This window comes from Hypomesus nipponensis, chromosome 13, assembly GCF_054491055.1.
Source record: "Hypomesus nipponensis isolate SF chromosome 13, ASM5449105v1, whole genome shotgun sequence".
NCBI lineage: Eukaryota > Metazoa > Chordata > Actinopteri > Osmeriformes > Osmeridae > Hypomesus > Hypomesus nipponensis.
Window position 1 is genome coordinate 12,962,284 of NC_140373.1, and position 22,002 is coordinate 12,984,285.

Here is a 22,002-nt window from a genome sequence, read left to right on the forward strand (position 1 = left end):
TAAAAAACAAATCTCAGTTACATCGAACCGCACTTGAATAGAAGGTTGATAACAGAGAGACCGTTCTAAAGGGTATGTTAATACCGTTTTAAAAGCAATAATTCCAAAACAAATAATTAGCCATAGGTTTTAGAAGCCAATTCCAGATCTAACATTTACAGGCCGGGCAACAATGCTGTAAACACAGACCATCACGCTTAGCTGCGTGCTTATAATAAACACCGCTTGAAACCGCATTCTTTTAAAACCGCAACAGCATTCTTGTAAACAAACCTGCAGCCGTTTTACCGGACACAATTCGCATCACCTAGCAGAGGTAACGGGCAGCCGTTTTCCAAGGCACGGGATGTCTTGTTTATTCTACTCACCATTCAATCGGTACAGCACACAAGGGCTCTGGAGTCCGCCCAGTGAAACCCAAGAGAAGCAGGGTAGTGTGGACAAAACGATTGCATGCTAGCCTATGTTACAGTGGTGCACGTAGTAGCCTGTCCTAATGCCTTCACTCGCTTTCTTCTAGATTGTTCTATTGAATCTCAGTCTAGCGGTAAATTCGCCTTGCTCAGCGGACGCCTGGTATTTCACAGGCTCTTCTACAGCGCGGTCCTATTGTCTCCGCATCGCTCTGCTCTAGGATGAGAGAAGAGGAGCGACAGAGAGAAGTAAACCCCAGCCCCCTTTTCCGCGTCAACCAATTGCATTGGAGATCAGCCGGGAGCGCACACTGGCCTGCACGCCAATACCCAAACGACGGTCCTCGCTCGCTGTCTCCGTACAGATTACCGACCGAAGACCGGGAATGTTGAGGGAACGAATCTGCGGAGACAGAGAGCTGTGGGGAGGGGGGGGGGGGGGGGGGGGGGGGGGGGGTTCAGGGCATGCAGATACTTAGCTGTAGGAAAGTATGTGAGAAGCTATATCTTGAAAACACAGGCTTTAATATATGAACGTATTTGTTTCATGATTAAATGAACCTGGACGCGGTCGGTTAGCCTGTTGGATCACGGATCAGCGTTCCCTTGCCCCCCACTGCGATGCTTTAGTCTGTAGAAGAACGAAATCTCCACAGCGGGAACAGAAAGCAATTATTCACCCGTCCCGTTCTCCTCGTGACCGGTCCTGTGCCTTTACTGATAAGGAAACACAAAGGCAAGGCAAATGAAACCCTGAGCGGTGAGGCCCCTCACACCACCCAGATCTCGGCCTTGCTCGACATTGTTACCAAGCGGTTGCATCATGAGACGTAGCTAAACAGATTACCAAGATGCTATAGTGCATTCAATCTGTCTTCACAGAATGATTGCAGGAAAGAGGCTAGGTAAGTCTGGATGTATCGATACAAAACAGTCTCAGCCCGTGAAAGAGTACGAAGAGTAGCCTACAAGAGTGATGTACAATATCAGTCTTTCAATGTGATATTATGTACACCAGGCACATTGTTGTGTGTCGACTGAAAGATTAACCATGGGGTCATGAGGTGAGATGAGGAATATTCCGGAAGTGGTTAAGCATGTCCCAGACACACAGAGAACGAGAGGGTCATCCCTCGGGTCCAGACTTTGACAGGTGTGTGTGTGTGTGTCTTGACAGGGTGTGAGGATGAGTGAAGACGATGGTGCTCCTTCTACAGGTGATGTCAGACATGATAAAGATGAGATGATGAAAAGAGAGAGAGAAAAGATAGAGGAAGAACATAAGAGAAAGAAGAGAAAGCAAGAGAGAAAAAGGAAGATGAGAGAGGGGCAGATAAACAAGAAAAAAGTGCATCATTCCAGTGTTAATATTCAGCGAGGCACAGCTCCCATACCCAGTGTCACAGCAGTGCGCCTGCCATTACTCTCTCTCTCACACAGCCTGGCTGACAGAACGAGGGCGAGGGATTCATCATTTCATTTAGCAGACGCTTTTATTCAAAGCGTCCCGTACAGTACAGAAGGGATTTGAACCTGCAACCTTCAAAAATCGGCAGAGTGCCCTAACCACCGAGCTATACCCTTCCCTAGAATGAAAACACAGACGTTTCAACTGGGACACAAACTCTTGACTTTTATTGTTACAAAGGAATGGTGCAAGTGATAAGGTAGTATTAGCTCTAGTCATTAAGTGTTAAACCTTCTGATGTTTTGAGAGCCAAAACTGAACAAAAACAGTGCAGAAAGATGAAGTTGGAATGAAGAGGTATTCTACAGGTCATCTCCAGTATAAAAGTCATTACTAATTTTTCGAAAACAAACAATCTCTTTTCATCTGTCAGCACAGTGTGGAACAAATGACGCAAGTGGTTAAATATGTACAGTGGAACAGGAGGGTCCACTTTCCATGTCAAGTACATTACCAGCTCATGAGACAGGTGGACGGAGATAGGGCACAGGTTTCATATAAAATTTAAAAACATAAAACTGTATTTAAACGACCCAATATGAGAGACTCCACAGATCTGAATGTTGATCAATAAAAAAAACACCCTAAAAAAATCTTGAATATTCAATAGGAACATGAATAATACAATAAAAGAATAAAACATGCAGTGAGCGTCATCGAGCCGTCCAATGAGAGTCCTAGACAAACAGGAAGAGCTGCAGGTCCTTGGTGTGCAGATGCTGGGCCAGGTTCTGGATGCGACACAGGCGGACATTTTGTGCGTCTCCGGCGTTGTACACCCTGAACACCTGGTACCTCTCCTTCTCCCTCAGCGCAAAGTCCAGCTCGTTAGCAGACAGGTGGATGAACGCCTTCTCCTTCTTCACGGTGGCCTTCACCTCCACAAACACCTCCCTCGCCATCCCTCCTCCTTCCCCCCACTCCCCCGCCGGAGGGTCAAAGGTCATCTTGAAGTCGTAGGGCTGGCCGCTCTCCCCGTTCTGGTTGGACCAGGTGATGTGGGCGGGGCGCCCGGGGGCGTCGCCGTCTCTCCAGTGGGTGAGGAAGGAGAAGACCAGCCGCTCGCCCCACGCGCCGATGCTGTCCAGGTCACGGGGCTCTTCGGAGAACACCACCTGCAGGGACACGCACGTAAACACACGTCAGCCCCCATCTCTCTCTGGGGTCGAGTTGATAACTGTTTAAGGTGAAGGCTAGAGCCATCCCCTTCTCTGTCCTGACCCCTTCCCATCCCCAGAGTTCCATTGTATCCTATTAGACACCCCCCCCCCCCCATCGATCATATCCTTTGTGTGGTTCTACTGTATACAAGGTCGTCTCCAGTGTATCAGGGACTCACGGTGGTGGGTCTCTGGCAGGTGAGCTCCAGGTCCTCCAGGAGGGGGTGTGCTTGCTGGGACTTCCCCCACACAGGGGAGTCCATGGCCAGGGGAGGACGCTGGCCACAGTCCCCTACCCCTCCAGCCCCATGGAACACGCTGGAGACCACTGCGTCAGGGACCAAGATGGAACTAGGGGCAGAGAAGAGGAAGAAGGAGATATTACAAGAAAGGAACGAGGTGAGAATAGGAAACATTTTGAAATCTTACAGAAGAAAGGAGAAGAGGACAAAAGAGGAGAAAAGAGAAAGAAAGAGAGGATCAGTGCAAAGAGGAGTGGAAGTGACGCGATAGAGGGGGTTATGGAGGTAAACAGGTGGAGATGGTAACAATAACCTGGCACTCCAGAGAGCAGAGAGAGAGAGGGAAGGAGAGAGGGAGGGAGAGAGGTCTTACTCTGGAAGGTTCCGGAGGCTGGTCTGGTCTGGGTCCGAGGCCCGCCTGGTCGCTCCTGAGCCAGCCAGGTTTGTTTGGGTTCTGGCACCACTAGTCCTCTCCCTCTCAGGTTCTCCGCTTGGTTCTCCTCTTCCTGGGGAACGGTGCGGTCCAGAGTCTGTGTTTGGTTCTGATTCCACACCACTTTCCCTCCTAACACCTGAAATAAAAATATGTGTGAGTGTATGTGGAAGAGCAATATTAAATGACTAGAGCTACAAGCTGCAGATGGTACTGATTCCAGACTAACCAGAGGACAACCAAGAAAGTTCCGGAACACCTCACCTGGACCTGACGTCCCCGAGGTTGCCACGGCACCCTGGTGGCTGGCGTGGGTGTGGTCTCTGGGAGGTAGGTTATGGTTAGCGTCAGCCGGGCGATCGGTTGACCTCTGACCCAGGGGGGGTCCAGGGGCTCCGCCGGGGGCGACGCTGCCCTCACCGCTGCCCCTCCCTGGGGGGGGCTGTCTGCCGGCGTCCCCTGGACCCGGGGGTGGGGGCCACATCCTCAACACTGCCTCCAGCGGTCCAGTCCCCTGACGCTCTAAGGCAAGGGTGTCAAACTCATTTTCATCGAAGGTCACATCAGCATTATGGTTGCCCTTAAAGGGCCAGTTGTAACTATGATGTAACGTTAGTAACGATGTAAAAACATAGTGTTTTAGTGGTAGCTTTTGTGAACATAGGGCCTATTCTGCTGCAATTGCAGTCCACCTTTTAATCCTTGGACAATCTGCTGTTTTTCTTGGAGCAGAATAGCTTTTTGAGCTTTATTTAAAATAAACATTGCCGTTTTCCAATTGGTAAAACTTAGTCTAATGAAGGTGATGTCTTCTAGCCTGGCTGCCAACCCAACTTCTCCCCGCCCACAAAAGAATTAGGTCGGGAAGTTGGGTCTGGAGGGTCTCGTATTGGGAACAACTACATAAAACCAGGATCTGGGCGGACCAATGAAATTGCCATGGCGGGCTTTATACGATGATGGACAGATGATCAACAGTAACGTAATCAACAACGTCACGAAAGAGCCCTTGGGTTGAATTCGTTTTCAACAAACAACATATTATGTTGCTCTGATTGGTTGTAGGTCTATCCAATTGAGCGTAGAGGCATTTGTTTTACGAGTTCGGTTGAAACACGCCCCGTAGTCACAGCCCAACGGAGAGTTATCAGACTCATATTCTGACTAGAATTATGAGTATGACAACGTCAGGCTAGTATTCATCATTTCTGGCTCCAAATAGTTGACAGGGGAAGCAGAAACATGCTAGCTTGGCTGAGTACTCTAACCAAGTTCGAGAGCGATACCAACTTGGGTTGAATGCCCGAGGACCTTGGCTGAAAATGCACATGGGGTGCGTTTGCAGAACCGGCTGCATTGGAGTGCTGTCATTCAAACCATGCTCGCCTTCACCCAGTTCAACTTTGCGTTTAACACTGATGTGCATACACTGCTTTCTAGAGGCGGGATGACGTCACTTTGCCATAACATAATCAAAATGCATTGTGAGAGATGTAGTTTATGGTCAATGCACGCTGTAAAGCAGCGTAGACTTATTTCAATTCCCCATTAAGCTTCCGCGGGCCACATACGCACCATACTGTATACACACAGTACTAAGCCCTCACACAGACTGAAAGTACCATATTTTGTACTTCCGGCCGTACGTACACGCATTTAGTAGTATATACAGGAGTAGCTGTCAGGTTTTGTCCTTGACGGCAGTGTGGGGTACCTGAGGAGTTGGAGGGTGTGTTGGAGAGAGAGGAGCGTGGGGGCCAGTGGTTCAGGACCTGCTCGCCGGCCTCCGGCCTGGGACTAGGAGCTTCCTCTGGGGCTCGGACAGCCTGGGGCCCCCCGGGAAACACTGGAGGGGGGAGGAGAGGACAGAATGAGGGAGGAGAGGGGACGATGGAGAAAGAGAGGGGGGGGATGGGAGAGGTGAGGATGGGGGTGGAGAGGATACGAGAGGAGAGGATGGGATAGGGGTGAACAGAGAAGAGAGGAGGGGTGGTTACACAAAATGTTACTAAAAGGTACATTCATTTTCCGACAAAACAATCCTTTCAAAATGCCACACACATCCTGGTCAAATTCCATCAGCAAGTTCCATTTATTATTGATTTGGATTTGTTTCTAATGATTAACCCCTACATGTACATCCTTGTGGCTGTGTGTCTGTGAGTGTGTGTATACATGTGTGTGTGTGTGTGTGTGTGCGTGTGTGCTTGTTCATCAGAGTGTGTGTATTTTCCCCATTTCTGAGCGCGTCTGTGTTTCTGAGCATATGTGCTGCGTTTCTCACGTGTGCGCGTGTGTGACAAGGAGACAGAAAGAGTGCGTGCGCGCGCCTGTGAACGAGGAGAGAGACACAGAGTGTGTGTGCCTGTGACAGTGTGTGTGTGTGTGTGTGTCCTGTTAGGCTGTGCCGTGGAGGATCTTCTCTCAGTGTCTGAGCCCTGGCAACAGCTGCTCTTGCATGTCACCCGACAGAGAACAGAGCACACCCAGATTAGCATACGGGCAACACTCCATGAACGTATGTGGGCAAGCTTGCTGTGTGTGCGTTTGTGCATGAGGGTGCGTGTCTTTTTGCGTGTGTGTGTGTGTGTGTGTGTGTGCTTGAGCTTGCGCGTGTCTGGCTTGCGACGCAGAGAACATTTAGAATGTTACGAAATGAGGTAGAAATTGGGTGTTGGAATGGATTGGATGTGTCAAAGTGGAGGATAGAGAAGAAAAACGAGAGTGTGAACGAGAGGAACACCTTATTCTCTCAGCATGTCTGTGCTGCCTAATCATAGCAACACAGCACAGACCAGCAGTAATTAGTCTCACCATCGCTTATTAACACACACACACACACGCGCGCGTGCACACACACACACACACACACACACACACACACACACACACACAATCTCTCTTTCTTTCTCTCACACTTTCTGTCTCTCTGCGTCGGTCTCTTTCTCTCTCTCACACACACGCCCCCCTGAGCAGGTTCCAAAAGTCTGCAAAACCCTCCCTCCCGACGACAGCCAGATGGTATGTTCCATGTTCCATGACCTCCCTGAGGGGAGGAGGGCTGACAGGCAGGCTGAGAGCCAACAGCACAGAGCTTCCAGAACAGCACCTCTCCAGTCCAGCACCCAGCCCAGACTGGGAGCTAGGAGCAGGGGGCTGAGATCATACAGCCTGCAGCACCAAGTCTCCTTTTAGCTCAGTACACCTTGTGGTGCCTTGTTACGGGTTAAGGACCTGACCCGACCTAAGTAGCTTGTATGACCACCACAAGCACCGGTTTGACCCGCAAATGGATATCGAGGTGGCAGCTACCTGGTTCAGGCTTGGCCTCCACAGGTTTGGGAACCTCCCAGACCACCTCGTTCTCAGGAAGATCTCTGATGTCCTCTTTGAGCAGGAACCTCTTCAGAGCTGCGGGGTCCTTAAACACACACAGGCCCAGACACACACACACACGGTAAAAACAGCATATTCGTTACGAACCAAAACATCCCCCCCACACACGCGGAAATAGGGGAAGAATTCTCTTCTTCAGAGTTTCAGATGCGTTTTATCTCATTATAATGTTGATGACCTAATTAGAATGTTCTAGAATGAGCCGTTTGATCAGTCCTGTGGAGTAATGAGCAGGAAGCGCTGATAGTTCCCTGAAGACTCATGAATGTGTATACATATGCTAATATACCAGACTTCTAGCGTTTTTTGGACAGGCATGATGATGATTTCAGATTTCTGACAATTATGCAATTAGTCCTCGTCAGACAGTCTGTGTTACGTAACCCAGTCCTGGAGCTGGCCCGGAGCGTCTACAGCTCCAGAACATTCTTCATTAAGTCATGTCATACATGATGTGGAGGTGTGTTCAGCTTTCCGTCTGGTGCCTGACGACTGAGACGGCATTAACACGGTGCTCGGAGCTCCGGGTTGCCATGTAAGCGCCGAATATCCCCCCCACTAATCCTAGCTCCTGTCACCCCCTCTGGTGGGTTATGTTTAGAGAGAGGGATGAGACAGACTGTATGGCATGGAGAGGGAGAAAGAGGGAGAGAGAGATTGAGAGAGAAACAGAGATGGAGAGAGAGAGTGAGATAGAAGGAGAGAGAGATCGAGGGAGAGAGTTTGTGAGAGCACATCTACAGGAGTAGAATTGAGGGTGAAAATGGAATGAATGAGAGAAGGAAAGATAGTCTATCTTGCACTATTTCAATGTATCACAGGAGGGCTGTACGTCACGTTTACTTTGACGCTTTTATTCAAACTGACGTCCACATCGTGCCTATAGAAGGTCAAGCACACATCTGCCATGATCACAGGTTCGACAAAACACAATATCCGGCGATGTCACTTACATTTAGTGAGGTCATCAGGCCACTCAGGAAATGAGCCAGCTCTTTCCTGTGATTGCTCTCAGTGCTGAAGAGTGTCGCCAGTTCTCTGGAAAAAAACACACGCACACCAACACACACTCCGACATTTGAAGCATTGGTCACAACGACCCTTACACAAATGAAGGGCATGGAAGCGCAATTGAAGCGCATACACGCACCCAACGCACACCCATCACACCCAACGCACACCCATCACACCCAACGCAGACACACACACACCTGCAGATGTCCAGCTTGGCTGAGAGGTGGTCCTTCTGGATGTAGAACTCCCTCCTGTCCTTCAGCATGCAGATCACATCCGTCATCTCCACGATGGGAGCCTCCTCATCGGCCAGGGACAGCAGGTAGCGAGTGTACAGCTTTCCTACCTACACACACACACACACACACACGTGCAACACACACACGTATGCCTCAGCAAAGGACCTTCACTCCAGGTTTTAGTTTCCCGTCCATAAGACAGATTGTAAGACAAGATTTTAAGATGAGGTTCTACGGTGGGTTTCTAAGGTGGGGTTCTAAGGTGGGGTTCTAAGGTGGGGTTCTAAGATGAGGTTCTAAGGTAAGTTTCTACGGTGAGGTTCTAAGACGAGGTCTAAGATGAGATTCTATGGTGAGATTCTCTGGTGAGGTTCTCAGGTGAGGTTCTCAGGTGAGGTTCTAAAGTGAGGTTCCTGAAGGCGAGGGTCTCCACCTCACCTGTCCGTAGCTGAGCTGTCGGAGGCTCTGAGCGATGTTGCTCTCCAGCAGCTCTGGGTAGAGCTCGCTCATCTCCTCGTGGTGGTAGAGGAACCTCTGGACGTAGGGGACCACCGAGGCGACCAGGGCCTGCAGCGCCGGGCAGGGACGGAAGTTCTCCGTCTGGGCCTCGGTGCTGACCTGCTGGGACAGCCGGGAACGCCGCAGGCCTCCAGGAACAGAGCCCGGTTCTCCTCGCTGAACACCACCGGCCGGACTGGGGGGGGTGGGGGGAGAGGGACATTTTAAAGATGCATACAGTGACACACACAGCCCTCACCTCCCCCGTCTACGACGCGTAACCAACACCCGTCCTTATCTGACGCAAAGCCCTAAAATCGACGCGTCCCTTTCTGGGTCCCACTGCACTACAGCTGTCAGTAGCCGGTAGCTGTCTCTGTGAGTGGATACGACCAGAAGCACGCAGCTGCCACTGCTAGAGGAGGGGAGGGGGGGGAGGCGGTGCAGCCGGCGTACCGTGGAGGGGTCCGGTCCTGGGGGCCTTCCTGTCGGAGGCGGGCAGGCTGAGCAGACACACCTCGCGGTAGGGTTTGAAGATCTTCTCCAGCTCCCTGCTGTCTGCGACCATGGGTCTGCTGGCCAGGCTGACCCAGGTGTTGTCCTTGGTGGGGAACACTCTCTTATCCAGCAGCATGCCTGGAGCAGGGGAGGCCACGGGTAAGAGAGAGAGAGAGAGAGAGAGAGAGAGAGAGAGAGAGAGAGAGAGAGAGAGAGAGAGAGAGAAAGAGAGAGAGTGTGTGTGTGTGTGTGTGCATGTCAACACGGTTTATAGGTGTGTGTGTGTGTCTGTGCAGCGTGTAAGCAGTGTGTGTGTGTGCGAACACGGTTTATAGGTGTGTGTGTCTGTGTAGGATGTTTGCAGTGTGTGTGTGTGTGTGTTCCTTACCCTTCAGAGTAGAGCAGTAGCTGGGGTTGATCTGAGGGATGTGCTCCAGGTCTCCGGCCCTGGTGGTCTTGCACTTCTCCCCTGCAGAAGGGGGGAGGAGGAGGAGGAGAGAAGGATGACACACACTGGATACAGGAAGCAGTCGTACAGAAAGCGTAAGAGTGGCTGCTTAATAACTAAATGTAATGCAGAGAAGAGACAGGGAGAGAGAGAGAGAAGTCAGCGGCAGAGAGAGAGAGATACAGAGAGAGGCAGACATGCAGAGGCAGGGGGAGAGGCAGAGAGAGAGAGAGATACAGAGAGAGGCAGACATGCAGAGGCAAGGAGAGAGGCAGAGAGAGAGAGATACAGAGAGAGGCAGACATGCAGAGGCAGGGGGAGAGGCAGAGAGAGAGAGAGAGATACAGAGAGAGGCAGACATGCAGAGGCAGGGAGAGAGGCAGAGTGTGTCTCACCCAGTGCTGCGTAGAGGACAGACACGTCCTTCAGGATGTCTCCGGTGGCCAGAGGAGTGGAGGAGCAGACCAGCTCCAGCAGACCCACGTACTGGAGCATGGAGGGACTGGGCTCCACAGCCAAAAGCTATACACACACACACACACACACACACACACACACACACAGCATAGATACACCCAAAGGTGCACGCACACACACACACACACACAGGCATGGATACACGTACACACAGGATAAAAGGCACACAAATATGAAAGAAATATTCACAGATCAAGAAATTGCTAATTTGCAAGAAATTGCAAATGGTTGGAACTGCAAAACTGAGTGGCCCTCATCCCTGACCCAGAGTGGCCCTCATCCCTGTGTAGAGGGGTCCAGGCTGGGGGGTCGTACCCGTGTGAACAGGTCACTCATGCCCTCCAGGGGCCCGTAGAAGGGGGCCAGGACTCTGGGCTCCTGCAGGGGGCTGGCTGGCCCGCGGGTCAGAGACTGGTACCGCTTGAACATGGCCGTCGGGTCGTTCCAGCACACCTCCTTCAGGTGGTAGAACCTTCCAGAACACCACTCCTCGCCCCTGGAGGAACAGGCATATATGTCCTCTATTTCATGTTTCACAGTAATCACTCAGCAATCACAGATGTCCTTCTCAAAACTATTCTTTGTGTGTGCGTGTGTATTCATTTGGAGATTGCTCAATAGATGACAGATTATGCTAACCCTATGCCATGATATCTTATGCTAAACTATGATCGATTATGCTATGATTTATTATGCTATGCTATGATACATTATGCTATGCTAATCCACACCTCTTGTGCTCAATGAAGATGGCTGGGTTGTGAAGGAACAGCTCCTTCAGTCTGCTGGGAGGACAGTTCCTGTGCAGGTAGGAGTACACGTTGTGGATGTGCTCCGGTGCAGACGTGAACTCTGACCCTTCGGACTCCTCTTCCTGTTCCTCTGGACCAATAGTTGGCTTCGATTTGACGCACCACTTCTTCAGGTAGCCAATCACCTCCTCCACTGAGAGGGTTTGTCTCATGCCTACAAGAGGAAAGTCATTTATAGTCATTAACACACGCACGCACACGCGCGCACGCACACACACACACACACACACGCACGCACGCACGCACGCACGCACGCACACACACTTACCCAGAGCATTGGTCATATCACTGGACTGAATGTCCACGTAGCAGACATGGGTCCCCAGTAAACAGTGGACCTCATGTGAGAACAGGTAGACCGAGTTAGGACAAAGATACTCGACTTCTTTCCCCCCGCCTGGCTGCAGACGATAGGCTGGGACCCACGGGAGGCGGGACAGGTTGTGGAAGAAAGAGGACTTGGTTTCTTTGATTGGACGTCCCTCGCTGTCAATAACCTGGGCTGTGAGGTACTGTGAGTACTGGTCACTGAAAGAGAGAGAGAGAGAGAGACAGAAAAAAAATAGAAGGAGAAGAGGAAGAAAGGGGGAACGAGAGGACAAGGAGAACGTTGTAAAAACACACTATAAACCACTCGCCCGTGACTGAATATAGAGGCCATATAAACTATTTATGGATGACAGAATAGTCTTAATGTAGCCAACTTCTACAACTGTGAGCATGTTCATATTCCGTGGCCTACATTCTACAGAGCTCACGGGGGCACTGGAGTGTAACACACACACTGCATAGTAGCGGGGAGGAGAAGGAGGGAGGGAGGTTGGGGTAAGGGTACGAGCTGGTGCCCGAGAAGCAAGAATGTGTTGCTCAGAGAGAAAGGGAGAGACAGCGAGGTATGGAGAGGAGAGAAGCCGGGAGAGGATGAAGCAGGATGAGAGGGGAAGGGAGGGAGGGAGCGAGAGGAGAAAGGGGTTGGGAGGGAGAGGAGCAAAGCTGGGAGAGAATCAGGACGCAGGAAGAGGGAGGGAAGACGGGAGGGGGAGGAAACGAAACCAAAGTGGCGAGAGAAGGAAGGGAGGGAGAGGCAAAAGAAGGGAGCAAGGGTGGGGGGGAGGGGAGGAGCGTGCCCAGGGGCGCGAGCCCTGAGGGCGGAGGAACACGAGAGCCCCGCGCGGCCTCCCGTCAGTGAGGCCTGTCCGGCGTGACTCTCTCCACCTTCGCGAGCGCGCGAGCGGCCGAGCGTGACTGACAGAGATGGGTCTCGTCGCCCGGGCCTGCGGTCCTCTGCCAATACCGCCCTCATCATTACCCTGGCATGGCAGGTCGGACCTCTGGAACACTCTGAAACTCATTATTGTCGGATCTTTTTTCCCCCCCTCTTCTGAACGGGTGACCTGATCGATTTCTCCCTTTCGCACCCACGCGCTCAGTCTCTCACACACAGACACAAAACACACACACACACACACTCTCTCTCTCTCCCCCACCCACACACACTCTGCAGACTAAATCATTACTGTGAGTGCTGCGTAGCTGTGTACTGTTCTCTGTGGAACGCCATGTGAAGTACCCCCCCGGGGCCTGACCCAGACAGGCGGAGCGGGCCGCAGCCCAAACACAGGCCGACGCCCCGGCCTCTGTCCCCCAGGCCACTGCTCCGCGCTCGGGGGACCACGGCTCTGAACCCACGTCACGTCCCTAGTCACACTCCGACCACGGCAGGGAGGGATAGGGTTCGTCCCTCGCCCTAATCGCACAAACACACTTGGTCCACAACCCAGGGGTCAGGTGGCTGAGCGGTTGGGGAATCGGGCTATTAATCAGAAGGTTGCTGGTTCGATTCCCGGCCGTGCCAAATGACGTTGTGTCCTTGGGCAAGGCACTTCACCCTACTTGCCTCGGGGGGAATGTCCCTGTTCTTACTGTAAGTCGCTCTGGATAAGAGCGTCTGCTAAATGATTACATGTAAATGTAATGTAACCCCTGAAATGACACGTTTATGATTCATCAGAGGCACACACTTCTGAAGTCGGTTCTGGGTTTGCTGTGCGAGTACAGAATTCAAGTACTTGAGTGTTGCTGAGCGTGTGTGTTTTTGTTTGCTTGTGTATGAGGGAGAGAGAGAGATCGAGACAGAGGGAGAGTGAGAAACAGAAAGGAGAGAAAAAGTGGGTTGTTTGTGTGTGTGTGTGTGTATGAAAGAGAGAGAGGACCAGACAGAGATGAGCAGAGAGAGATGTATGTGTGTGTGGGTACGTGTGTGTACTGTGTGTGTGTGTGTGTGTGTGTTTACCCTGTGTCCCAGTTGCTGTGCAGCAGCTCCAGCAGAGCTCTCCTCTGCTCCAGGAGGGTGGGGGCTGGCAGCTGAGCGGTGGCCAGGGACCGGAACTCCTCGCTGGGGTAGTCATCCAGCACATACCCCCCCTCTGGCCCTCCAGCTCCACACGGCCCCAATGCACTCTCCACTGCCCAGGGGCTGGAGGCCTGAGAGGGAGGGAGGTAGAGAGGGAGGGATGGAGGTAGAGAGGGAGGGATGGAGGACAGTAGAAAGGGAAGGATGGAATGAGTGAAGAATGAAAGGAGGGAGGGATAGAGGGACGTAAGGAGTGAGGGATGAAATGAGGGTTGGATGGACAGCAGGAGAGGATGATGATGAAACGAAGGAGCAATAACAAAAGGAAATTGATAGAGGAATGGAGTTCATAGGGGACAGGGAGAGAAAAAATTGAAAGGAATTAAATTGTGGAAACCTTGTTTGGACAGTCAGTCACCCACTGAAATGGTCAAACTCCCTTTATGCAGTGCAGTCCAAATAAAACATCTCTATTCAATAATCTATAAGCGTGGTTCAAAACCAATCAATCATGCCGTATGCCATCATGTGTTCTAATCCCGCTCTAAAACCAGACGCTGTTAGAACACGGATCTCCCTCGAGTCAGAACAGCTGTTTTGTTCATCCGTTAATCGTGTATAGATTACTCAAGCCTGGTCTGAGTCACCCCAGATCAGAAAGCACCTCTGATCCATAGGTCATGCCACTCAGTATCTGGTACATTCTAACCAGACCCACGGTCTCCAAGCAACCAGTAAATATTGCGCCCTTGTGAAACGGCGCATGGAAGCCTTTGATCGTTCCATCATCATCGCTGTCTGCAGGTGCCCAAAATATCTCAGCTGTCAGGATCACAAGTCAGAAGGAGTGCTTGTCTTTAGGGCCCTAACTGCCCTGACACACCTGCTGTATGACCCTGTAACCCTCTCTGAGGGCTGCACTTTATAGAGAGGTTGAATTTGTTAGGGATTCGTTTCTTTGATTGGGATTCATATGATTTGTTTTTTGGGTTTGTTTGATGGTGTGAGATTTGCTTATCAGTAGGGGATGAGTTGATTCGTACGTGATCTGTTGGTTCGGTTGAAATCCGCTTTTTCTTCTCGGCCATTCATTTATTTGCATGTGATCCGGTTCATTTGCATGTGATTTGTTCACAGAGAGTTACGGAATTTAACTTGAGCGGGCACCTTCACCCGCATGCAAACATTCACACACACACACACACTCATCACCAGTTCTTTAGCGGAGAGGGTCCGTCTCTCCTTGCGGATGATGAGGCGGTCTCGGACGCCCAGCCTGGAGAACAGGTCCCTCCAGCCTGCCACATCGCCGTCGGTCTGCACATAGCAGTCACTCAGCAGCACCCACTCACACCCTGGGGGGGGATAGAGAAGCCCAGAGAGAGAGAGGCATCATGGGAGATGAGAAGCAGGGAGAGAACACTGAGTGGTGGTGGTCACTGTTCATCTCACGTTGCCTCACTCTCTCTCTCACTCTCTCTCTCTCTCTCTCTCTCTCTCTCTCACTCTCTCTCTCTCTCTCTCTCTCTCTCTCTCACTCTCTCTCTCTCTCTCTCTCTCTCTGACTCTCTTTCCACAGGCCGGTCAAGCGTTCTGATCCATTTTCCACACCACGTCCACTTCTCTATCCCTTACATAACACTCACACAACCCCCCCCCCCAGCACCCCACCTAAACTCACACGCACACGCACGCACACACACACCCCTCCCTGGCATTTCATGCCTTCTCTCCCCTTGACAAAGGGATTCAATCGCACAATCACCCCACAAAGAAGGCTACTACACACTCAGGCACACACACTGCACAACAACTTGTCATATTTCAGTAGAAGACAGGCACAATGGCACCCTAGACTATTTCCCGAGCCCAGTGGCGTGGACACCATTCCATCACACCTTCACGTTTCCTGCAGGGGTGCTGCTGTGTGAGAGCGTCTGCAGCTCTGTGTGTGTGTGTGTGTGTGTGTGTGATACCTGGCAGGGTTTTGGGCAGGTCCACGTTGCCGTACTCTTTCGAGAAGTGGACTCTGTCCTGTCTGGGGCAGAGCAGCTGTCCCCTGCTGGTGAGGACGGGGACTGCGGTGTCCGGGTCGGCGAACTCCTGGCTGCGGGGCGAATGCTGCTTGATGAACACCAGGTAGCTCACCACCACCGCCTCGGGCTTGGACTTCATGGGGGGAGGTGGGGGAGGGGTCGGGGGAGGTCGAGCGAGAACAGAGGACATGGAGTCGGTGGAAAGGGATTTTCGAACCTCGTGGAATAACACATCCAACAGAGCCTCAGAGGTGTACACGTGTGGGGGTTACCTTCCAGGCGTGGCTCTTCAGGGCAGGGTAGATGTGCTGCTGCAGCAGGTGTCGGGGCTCCGGGTGATGGACCCCCAGCCTCTTGAGCAGCTCCCGCACCTGCTGTCGCTCCAGGGGCTCCACACAGCTCAGCAGGGCGGGCTGCACCACGCTCACGTCCCCATGCAGCACCCCCAAATACCCTGGAGTGAGAGAGTGAGAGAGAGAGTGAGAGAGAGAGTGAGAGAGAGAGTGAGAGAGAGTGAGAGAGAGTGAGAGAGTGAGAGAGAGTGAGAGAGAGTGAGAGAGAGAGTGAGAGAGTGAGAGAGAGTGAGAGAGAGTGAGAGAGAGCGAGAGAGAGCGAGAGAGAGCGAGATAGAGCGAGAGAGAGCGAGAGAGAGCGAGAGAGAGCGAGCGAGAGAGCGAGCGAGAGAGCGAGCGAGAGCGAGAGAGAGCGAGAGAGAGCGAGCGAGAGAGCGAGCGAGAGAGCGAGCGAGCGAGAGCGAGAGCGAGAGCGAGAGCGAGAGCGAGAGAGAGAGAGAGAGAATGTTAGATCAGGTTCAGGGCAGGTCAACACCGGTGGCCAACTTCCCGGGATATGTCTGAGCGTGTGTGTATGCATGAGACTGTGTGTGTGTGTGTGTACGTGTGTGTGTGTATGCATGAGACTGTGTATTTGTGTGTGTGTGAGCCAGAGTATGTGTGTGTCCTACAAACCAATGTACCTCTAATCTATTTATGAGGACACAGCCGTTAGCGCAGGCCCTGTCTGAAGCCATCACACACCTCTACCTTCTCCTGACTGCACTGATTCATAAAACACACCGTTTCATTCCGTTACCCGGCCGGCTGGTCTCTCTGAGCAGACGGGCTCTCTCTTCCCCTTCCTGTTTTTAAATGTTGCAGCAGGGGCGATTCTAGGATCAGACCTTTAGCGGGGCTCAGCCCCCAATGAGAACGTGACATGGATACAGTGCCTCGCAGAAGGGTTAAACCCCCTTGCTAATAAATCACTAATTTCACTGGATAACAATTAATACATTTAGTTTTTATTATGCAAAATATTGAATGAATAAAAAAAAAAAACTCAAAACACCTTAGAGCACAACTTATTTAAGATAATAATAATTATCTTAATAAAGCTGAGATGAAATTTAGGTTGTGCTTGAGCACGCCCCCTAAAATCGCCATTGTGTTGCAGGCTGGAACGCTCAGAGGAGAGGAAGTAGATAGATAGATAGAAGTGTGAGATGGAGACCAAAAGACGGAGAGAAAAGAGGAAAAGAGAGGGGGAGAGATGAACAGAAAGGGTGAGTGAAAGAGAGAGGGGGGGTGAAAGAGAGCGATAAAAAGAAAGGGCGAGGGAGAGAGATCAGGCAGTGGAGGTTGGAGGAGGTGATGCAGAACTGATGGAACATAGAAAACACTCAAACAAGAGCCAAACCAGTTTATTCCCCATGAATACTGCAGAGCTGTCCTGTGAGTGTGTGTGTGTGTACATACCCAAGTGTGCATGTGGTTGTGTGTGTGACTAACTCTGATAGATGCTTACATCAGAGCTTGAAAATCTATTATTCATGGTTCCCGGCTTTGGGTGCTTTTTGTGTGTGTGATGACGCAAAACACCTCTGCTGTTCCCAAACTCTGTGTCTGTGTGTCTATACTTAGACCGAGACCAAGCATGGAGGGGAAAATAGTCATACTCTCTTACTTTAGCACACGTTTGTGTGGGTGATGGTGTGTGGGTGTGTGAGAGAGATTGTTATAACTGTTTATTAAGAACTAGGTGGTAAAGAGATCCTGTTGTCAGCAAACGTTGATGGAAAAGACTTTCTGCTTGTCTCCTTATCTTATACCTAGTGAAACTACAGCAAACAGGAACGTACAAGGAGTTCTAGAAGGTTCTTCTGGTGTGGTTGCGGCAGGTGCCACTTAAGTCCTACAAGTCCAGTTCTAGAAGGTTCTGAGTCCTAAAAAGGTGTAGTTCTAGAAGGTTCTGAGTCATTAACGTCCAGATCTAGAAGGTTCTACCTGTTTGAGTATTGGAGGTCTTCTTGCTGGTCTTGTCATCCATGGGGAAGAAGACCCTCTCCCTGCCCAGCGCCACCACGCGGCCGTCCGCCAGGGGGATTATGGGTAGCTCTCGGAGGGCCTGCAGTATGGCATCAGCATCTCCATAGCCCTGCTGCAGCGCCCGGAAGTTACACACCAGCAGCCTGGCCAGAGCACGCAGCCCCTGGGCTGGAACACAAGCATGGGTACTGTTAACCCAACAAGAACACACACACACAATATCTTGCAAACACACAAACATACCCGAGTTAATCCCTTCTCCCTGCACCAGCTCCTTGGCCATAGCTGTGGTAACCGTGGTAACGTCGGAGCCCCTCAGGTGTCGGACCCCCAGGTGTGTGAGGAGGGAGAGGGGCGGGGCTGGCTGCAACCCAGGGTGAAGGTAAGCCAGGGACAGGTGCCTGTCAAGCTCCTCTCCGCCAATCACGTCGCGGATCACTGCGTCCTGACACACGGCCACCTGGGATGGGAGCTTGTACTCCACAACTCCGTCTGACAGAGAGAGAGAGAGACAGAGAGAGAGAGAGTGTGTAAGAAATTAGAAATGAGAGAGAAGAATGGAGAGAATATACAGAAGGGGAAAGTCTCTAGAGAGAGAATTTACAGAAGGGGAAGGTATCTATAGAGAGAGAAGAATGGATAGAATATACAGGTCTCCAGAGACAGAATATGAGAGAATGGCGAGAATATACAAAAAACGGAAGCCTCTACAGAGAAAAAGACAGACAGACAGACAGACTGACTACCTTTTCTGAGGGTGGGTAGGAAGGCCTTGCCCTTGAGCAGCTGTATAATCTTCCCGGCGACAGGTTTGAAGAAGTCCAGCACCTCGTCAGGAAGAGGCACGAACTGCAGGAAGTGACATAGCCCATTAAGCCCACTGAACTCTGGGTGATCCTGCCAAGGAGACAGAGGACGGAGAGGAAGAGAGAGAGGACAAAGAGGGAGAGAGAGAAGGTTAGAAATCCACCACGATCATTAGTCTGTCCATGTAGGTATTTTTTTGTCCTTGTCTCTAGCCTATGCCCCCCCCCCCCCCCCCCCCCCCCCCACCCCCACCCCCACCCCTCTTACGGTGAAGACCCCCAGGGCGTGCAGCAGCAGCTGGGGGATCTCGGAGCGGAGCCACTGGTTCCAGGAGCTGTCCCTATCCACGTCCTCCCTGGACGAGGGGATGTCAAAGTCCCCTGGAGGGGTGTAGAAAGAGTCAGTCCGAAATTTGGGTTGATACATACCGTAATTTGTGTGTGAGTGTGTGTATAGGTGTATGTATATGTGTGTGTGTGTACCTTGGATGATGAAGCGAAAGCCGAAGCTGCGGAGAGGCAGGAAGGCGAACACGGGCTGCTTCTGGGGCAGGGCTGTGATGTCACTTCCTGTGTCATCCCGCTTCAGCTGGAAGGCCAGGGCGAGCTCTGTGGACTCCACATCCTCCCTGACCTGAGAGAGACACCAACACAACACACACAGATCACACACTACTCACACAAACATTGCACACATCACAGATGACACTAGAGCCCGACCAATAAAGGATTTTTAAGGCTGATGCCAACAAAAATATTTGGTGATTAAAAAATCGAATATTCTGATATATTGGCCGATGATTTTGTACCCTGTTTGTTTGTTTGTATTGTGAAGGCATAACATTTAAAGTAGTTGTGATAGTTTGGAAAATGCCTAATATCGTCCGATAATATCGTCCGATAATATCAGACTGCCGATAAATCGGTCAAGCTCTACATGACACACACATCACCAACAATACTCTGATATCAGTGGTCCAGTTCAGAAACCTTGGCAACAAAATGACTCCCTCTCTCCATCCTTGTTCTTCCTTTCTTCCTTCCTCCCTCCCCCACAGAATGGACAAAACCTAGACCTCGTTGTGAGGGGTCAGGTGGAATGCTGGGTCCGTGGGCGCCCTCTCCTGGGAGGTAGGCCCAAGGACATCTAAATTAGATGATTGAGTAACCAGGTGAAATGCATGAACTTGATTGTGCTTTCTTTAAAAGGTCCCAATTAGGCAAAGGAAGCACAGAGTGGAGCCAGAGACTACTCATGCAGACGGCGGTTGAGGGACCGCCTGTGATTTCTCCAATTGATGCTCTAACTTTTGTTTTGACGTGAACAGTGTTTTTTTACCTTGTTGATATCCTAGTGCGGCAGTGTGCCTGCTAGTTTTCTGGCTTCCCTGAACCAAAAATACAACAAAGTGTTACTGGCAGTTGTCGGTCTCAGCGTCTCATTTTGCTGTTCTGCACCCGGGGAACGTATTTGGTGACTGAGCTAGCGAATTGTCACATCGTAATAAAAGTGGCCTACTCCTCGCTGACTCAATCAATCGCGTTTGGGTTACCCGAACCCATCAAACTGACATTCCATCCAGTTGGTGGTAGCAGGGGAACCAGGCAGGCCTTCGTCTCCATCTGTGCCAGCAGAGCTGCAGTGACACAGAGCAGGAGATGGAGATGTTTCATCTCCCAGACTCCAGACCCAGCCGGTGGGCCATTCAAATCTTTGAGGAAGCGTCTGATATTTGAGTCTCTCCCCCCCCTCTCTCTGATCCCTCTCTAGTGTTATGCAACTGCACTGCAGGCTGCTCCCCTGGGTAAGGGGGGGGGCGAGAGGGAAAAGAGAGATGGAGGAGAAATAGGACAAGGAGAGGGCGAGCGGGAGAGAGTGAGAAAGCCTTGGAAGGCGGTTTAATCAGACAGCTCGAGTCACCTGTCTGTTTGTGAGTGTGTGTGTGAGAAAGAAGTTTCTTCAAGCCAAACCTATTTATTCCCACCTTGCTAATGAGTGAGCTGACAAAGCAACATGCTGGTTGGAAAGCGAAGGAGAACTGAGAGAGCGACAGGGAGAGAGACACAGAGAGGGGGAGGAGAGAGAGAGAGGACAGGCGGTGGAGCTTGGGCGTGCAGACTAGACAGAGGAAGTGCTAAGTAACACAAACACACTTGTAGTACTGGAGATGAGGAGACTTGCTCTGTCTGTCAGGCTGAACACCAGACTAGGAGACCGGCGAAGAGAGGGGGGACAGCTGATGTGTGTGTGCTACCTTTGTGGGATGGAGCGTGCGTTTCACAACCAGCCAGCGCTCCGTTCCGTCCGGGTGTTCCACCTCGAGAATGTTGTGGCTCAGGTCTCGACGAGTCATGGTCACCACTCGCTTCTCACTCTGAACAGGGAGAGAGCGACGCGAGAGAGAAAGACCAGGAAAGACGAAAACGGGGAGGGAGAGAGAGGAGCGTAAATGGCGATGAAGGTCCTTAGAGGTCAGCACCACGTGGGAACGTGCGTGTTCACGTGTGTGTGTGCACGCGCGTGTCCGCGCGCAGGGGGTTTCCTACCGGGTTGAGGATGATGATGGAGCGCAGACGGTGCAGGAAGAGCAGCAGGGAGGGGTGGATGTCGTGGAACAGCGTCCTGGTCTGCTGGTTCTCTGGACGCAGGGGCAGTAAGATCTTAGTGGTCCACCTGAGGACGACACACACACACACACACACACACACGTTCTGTGACCCTGGAAAGCATGTTAAACATGTTGGAGGAATCTTCTGGAGATACAGAAGATATTCTAGTTCAGAGGTCTTCAACCCTGGTCCTCAGGGACCCCCTGTCCTGCACGTTTTAGATGTTTCCCTGCTCCAACCCACCTGATTCAAATCAATGGGTCGTTATCTAGTTAGGCAGAAGCCTGTTAACGACCATTCATTTGAATCAGAGCAGTTGGAGCAGGGAAACATCTAAAACATGTAGGACAGGGGGTCCCTGAGGACCAGGGTTGAAGACCTCTGTTCTAGTTGATTAGTTGATGATTATACTTGAAGCACCCCCCCCCCCCCCCCCAGTTCACCTGTGCTGTGCCAGGGAGCCCACCAAGGGTGGATCCAAGGGTGATTGGTTCTCCACCCACTGGGGCAGGATGTATCCCATGGGGCCGCTGGTCTTGTCAAAGCGCAGGTGGAACCCGTTGGAATGGATCTCTGGCCGGTCCGACACCTTGAACACAGACTTGAATCCGATGCCCTTCTGGCCTGGGAGGAGATAAACCAGGATCAGGATCAACGTGTCCTCTCAGTGTTTACAGAAGCCAGGAGAGCAAGGAGGTTACCAATGTACTTGTAATACACACACACACAGAGAGCAGGTTACCAATGTATCCGTAACACACACACAGAGATCAGG

General features: G+C 51.5%; 1 protein-coding gene and 1 long non-coding RNA gene across 2 annotated transcripts in view; one reads left to right on the forward strand and one right to left on the reverse strand.

Annotated features, from left to right (window-relative positions):
* Positions 1–2,026: 2,026 nt before the first annotated feature.
* LOC146260304 (uncharacterized) overlaps positions 2,027–22,002 on the reverse strand; it is a 41,816-nt gene continuing 21,840 nt past the window's right edge. Inside the window, 28 exon segments of the mRNA XM_084669522.1 lie at positions 2,027–2,996; positions 3,221–3,392; positions 3,657–3,855; positions 3,981–4,238; positions 5,431–5,562; positions 7,029–7,137; positions 8,066–8,150; positions 8,324–8,472; positions 8,804–9,000; positions 9,003–9,059; positions 9,320–9,499; positions 9,750–9,830; positions 10,205–10,331; positions 10,602–10,782; positions 11,018–11,252; positions 11,367–11,626; positions 13,392–13,582; positions 14,664–14,806; positions 15,428–15,620; positions 15,760–15,941; positions 17,770–17,979; positions 18,055–18,303; positions 18,558–18,708; positions 18,886–18,998; positions 19,101–19,251; positions 20,873–20,992; positions 21,165–21,291; positions 21,671–21,851. Coding sequence (XP_084525648.1) covers positions 2,559–2,996; positions 3,221–3,392; positions 3,657–3,855; positions 3,981–4,238; positions 5,431–5,562; positions 7,029–7,137; positions 8,066–8,150; positions 8,324–8,472; positions 8,804–9,000; positions 9,003–9,059; positions 9,320–9,499; positions 9,750–9,830; positions 10,205–10,331; positions 10,602–10,782; positions 11,018–11,252; positions 11,367–11,626; positions 13,392–13,582; positions 14,664–14,806; positions 15,428–15,620; positions 15,760–15,941; positions 17,770–17,979; positions 18,055–18,303; positions 18,558–18,708; positions 18,886–18,998; positions 19,101–19,251; positions 20,873–20,992; positions 21,165–21,291; positions 21,671–21,851 — 4,871 coding nt within the window. The 3' untranslated portion in view covers positions 2,027–2,558.
* LOC146260305 (uncharacterized) lies at positions 18,895–20,017 on the forward strand. Its single transcript, XR_014729463.1, has 3 exons — positions 18,895–19,017; positions 19,676–19,748; positions 19,827–20,017. It is a non-coding gene; the product is annotated as an uncharacterized LOC146260305 (long non-coding RNA).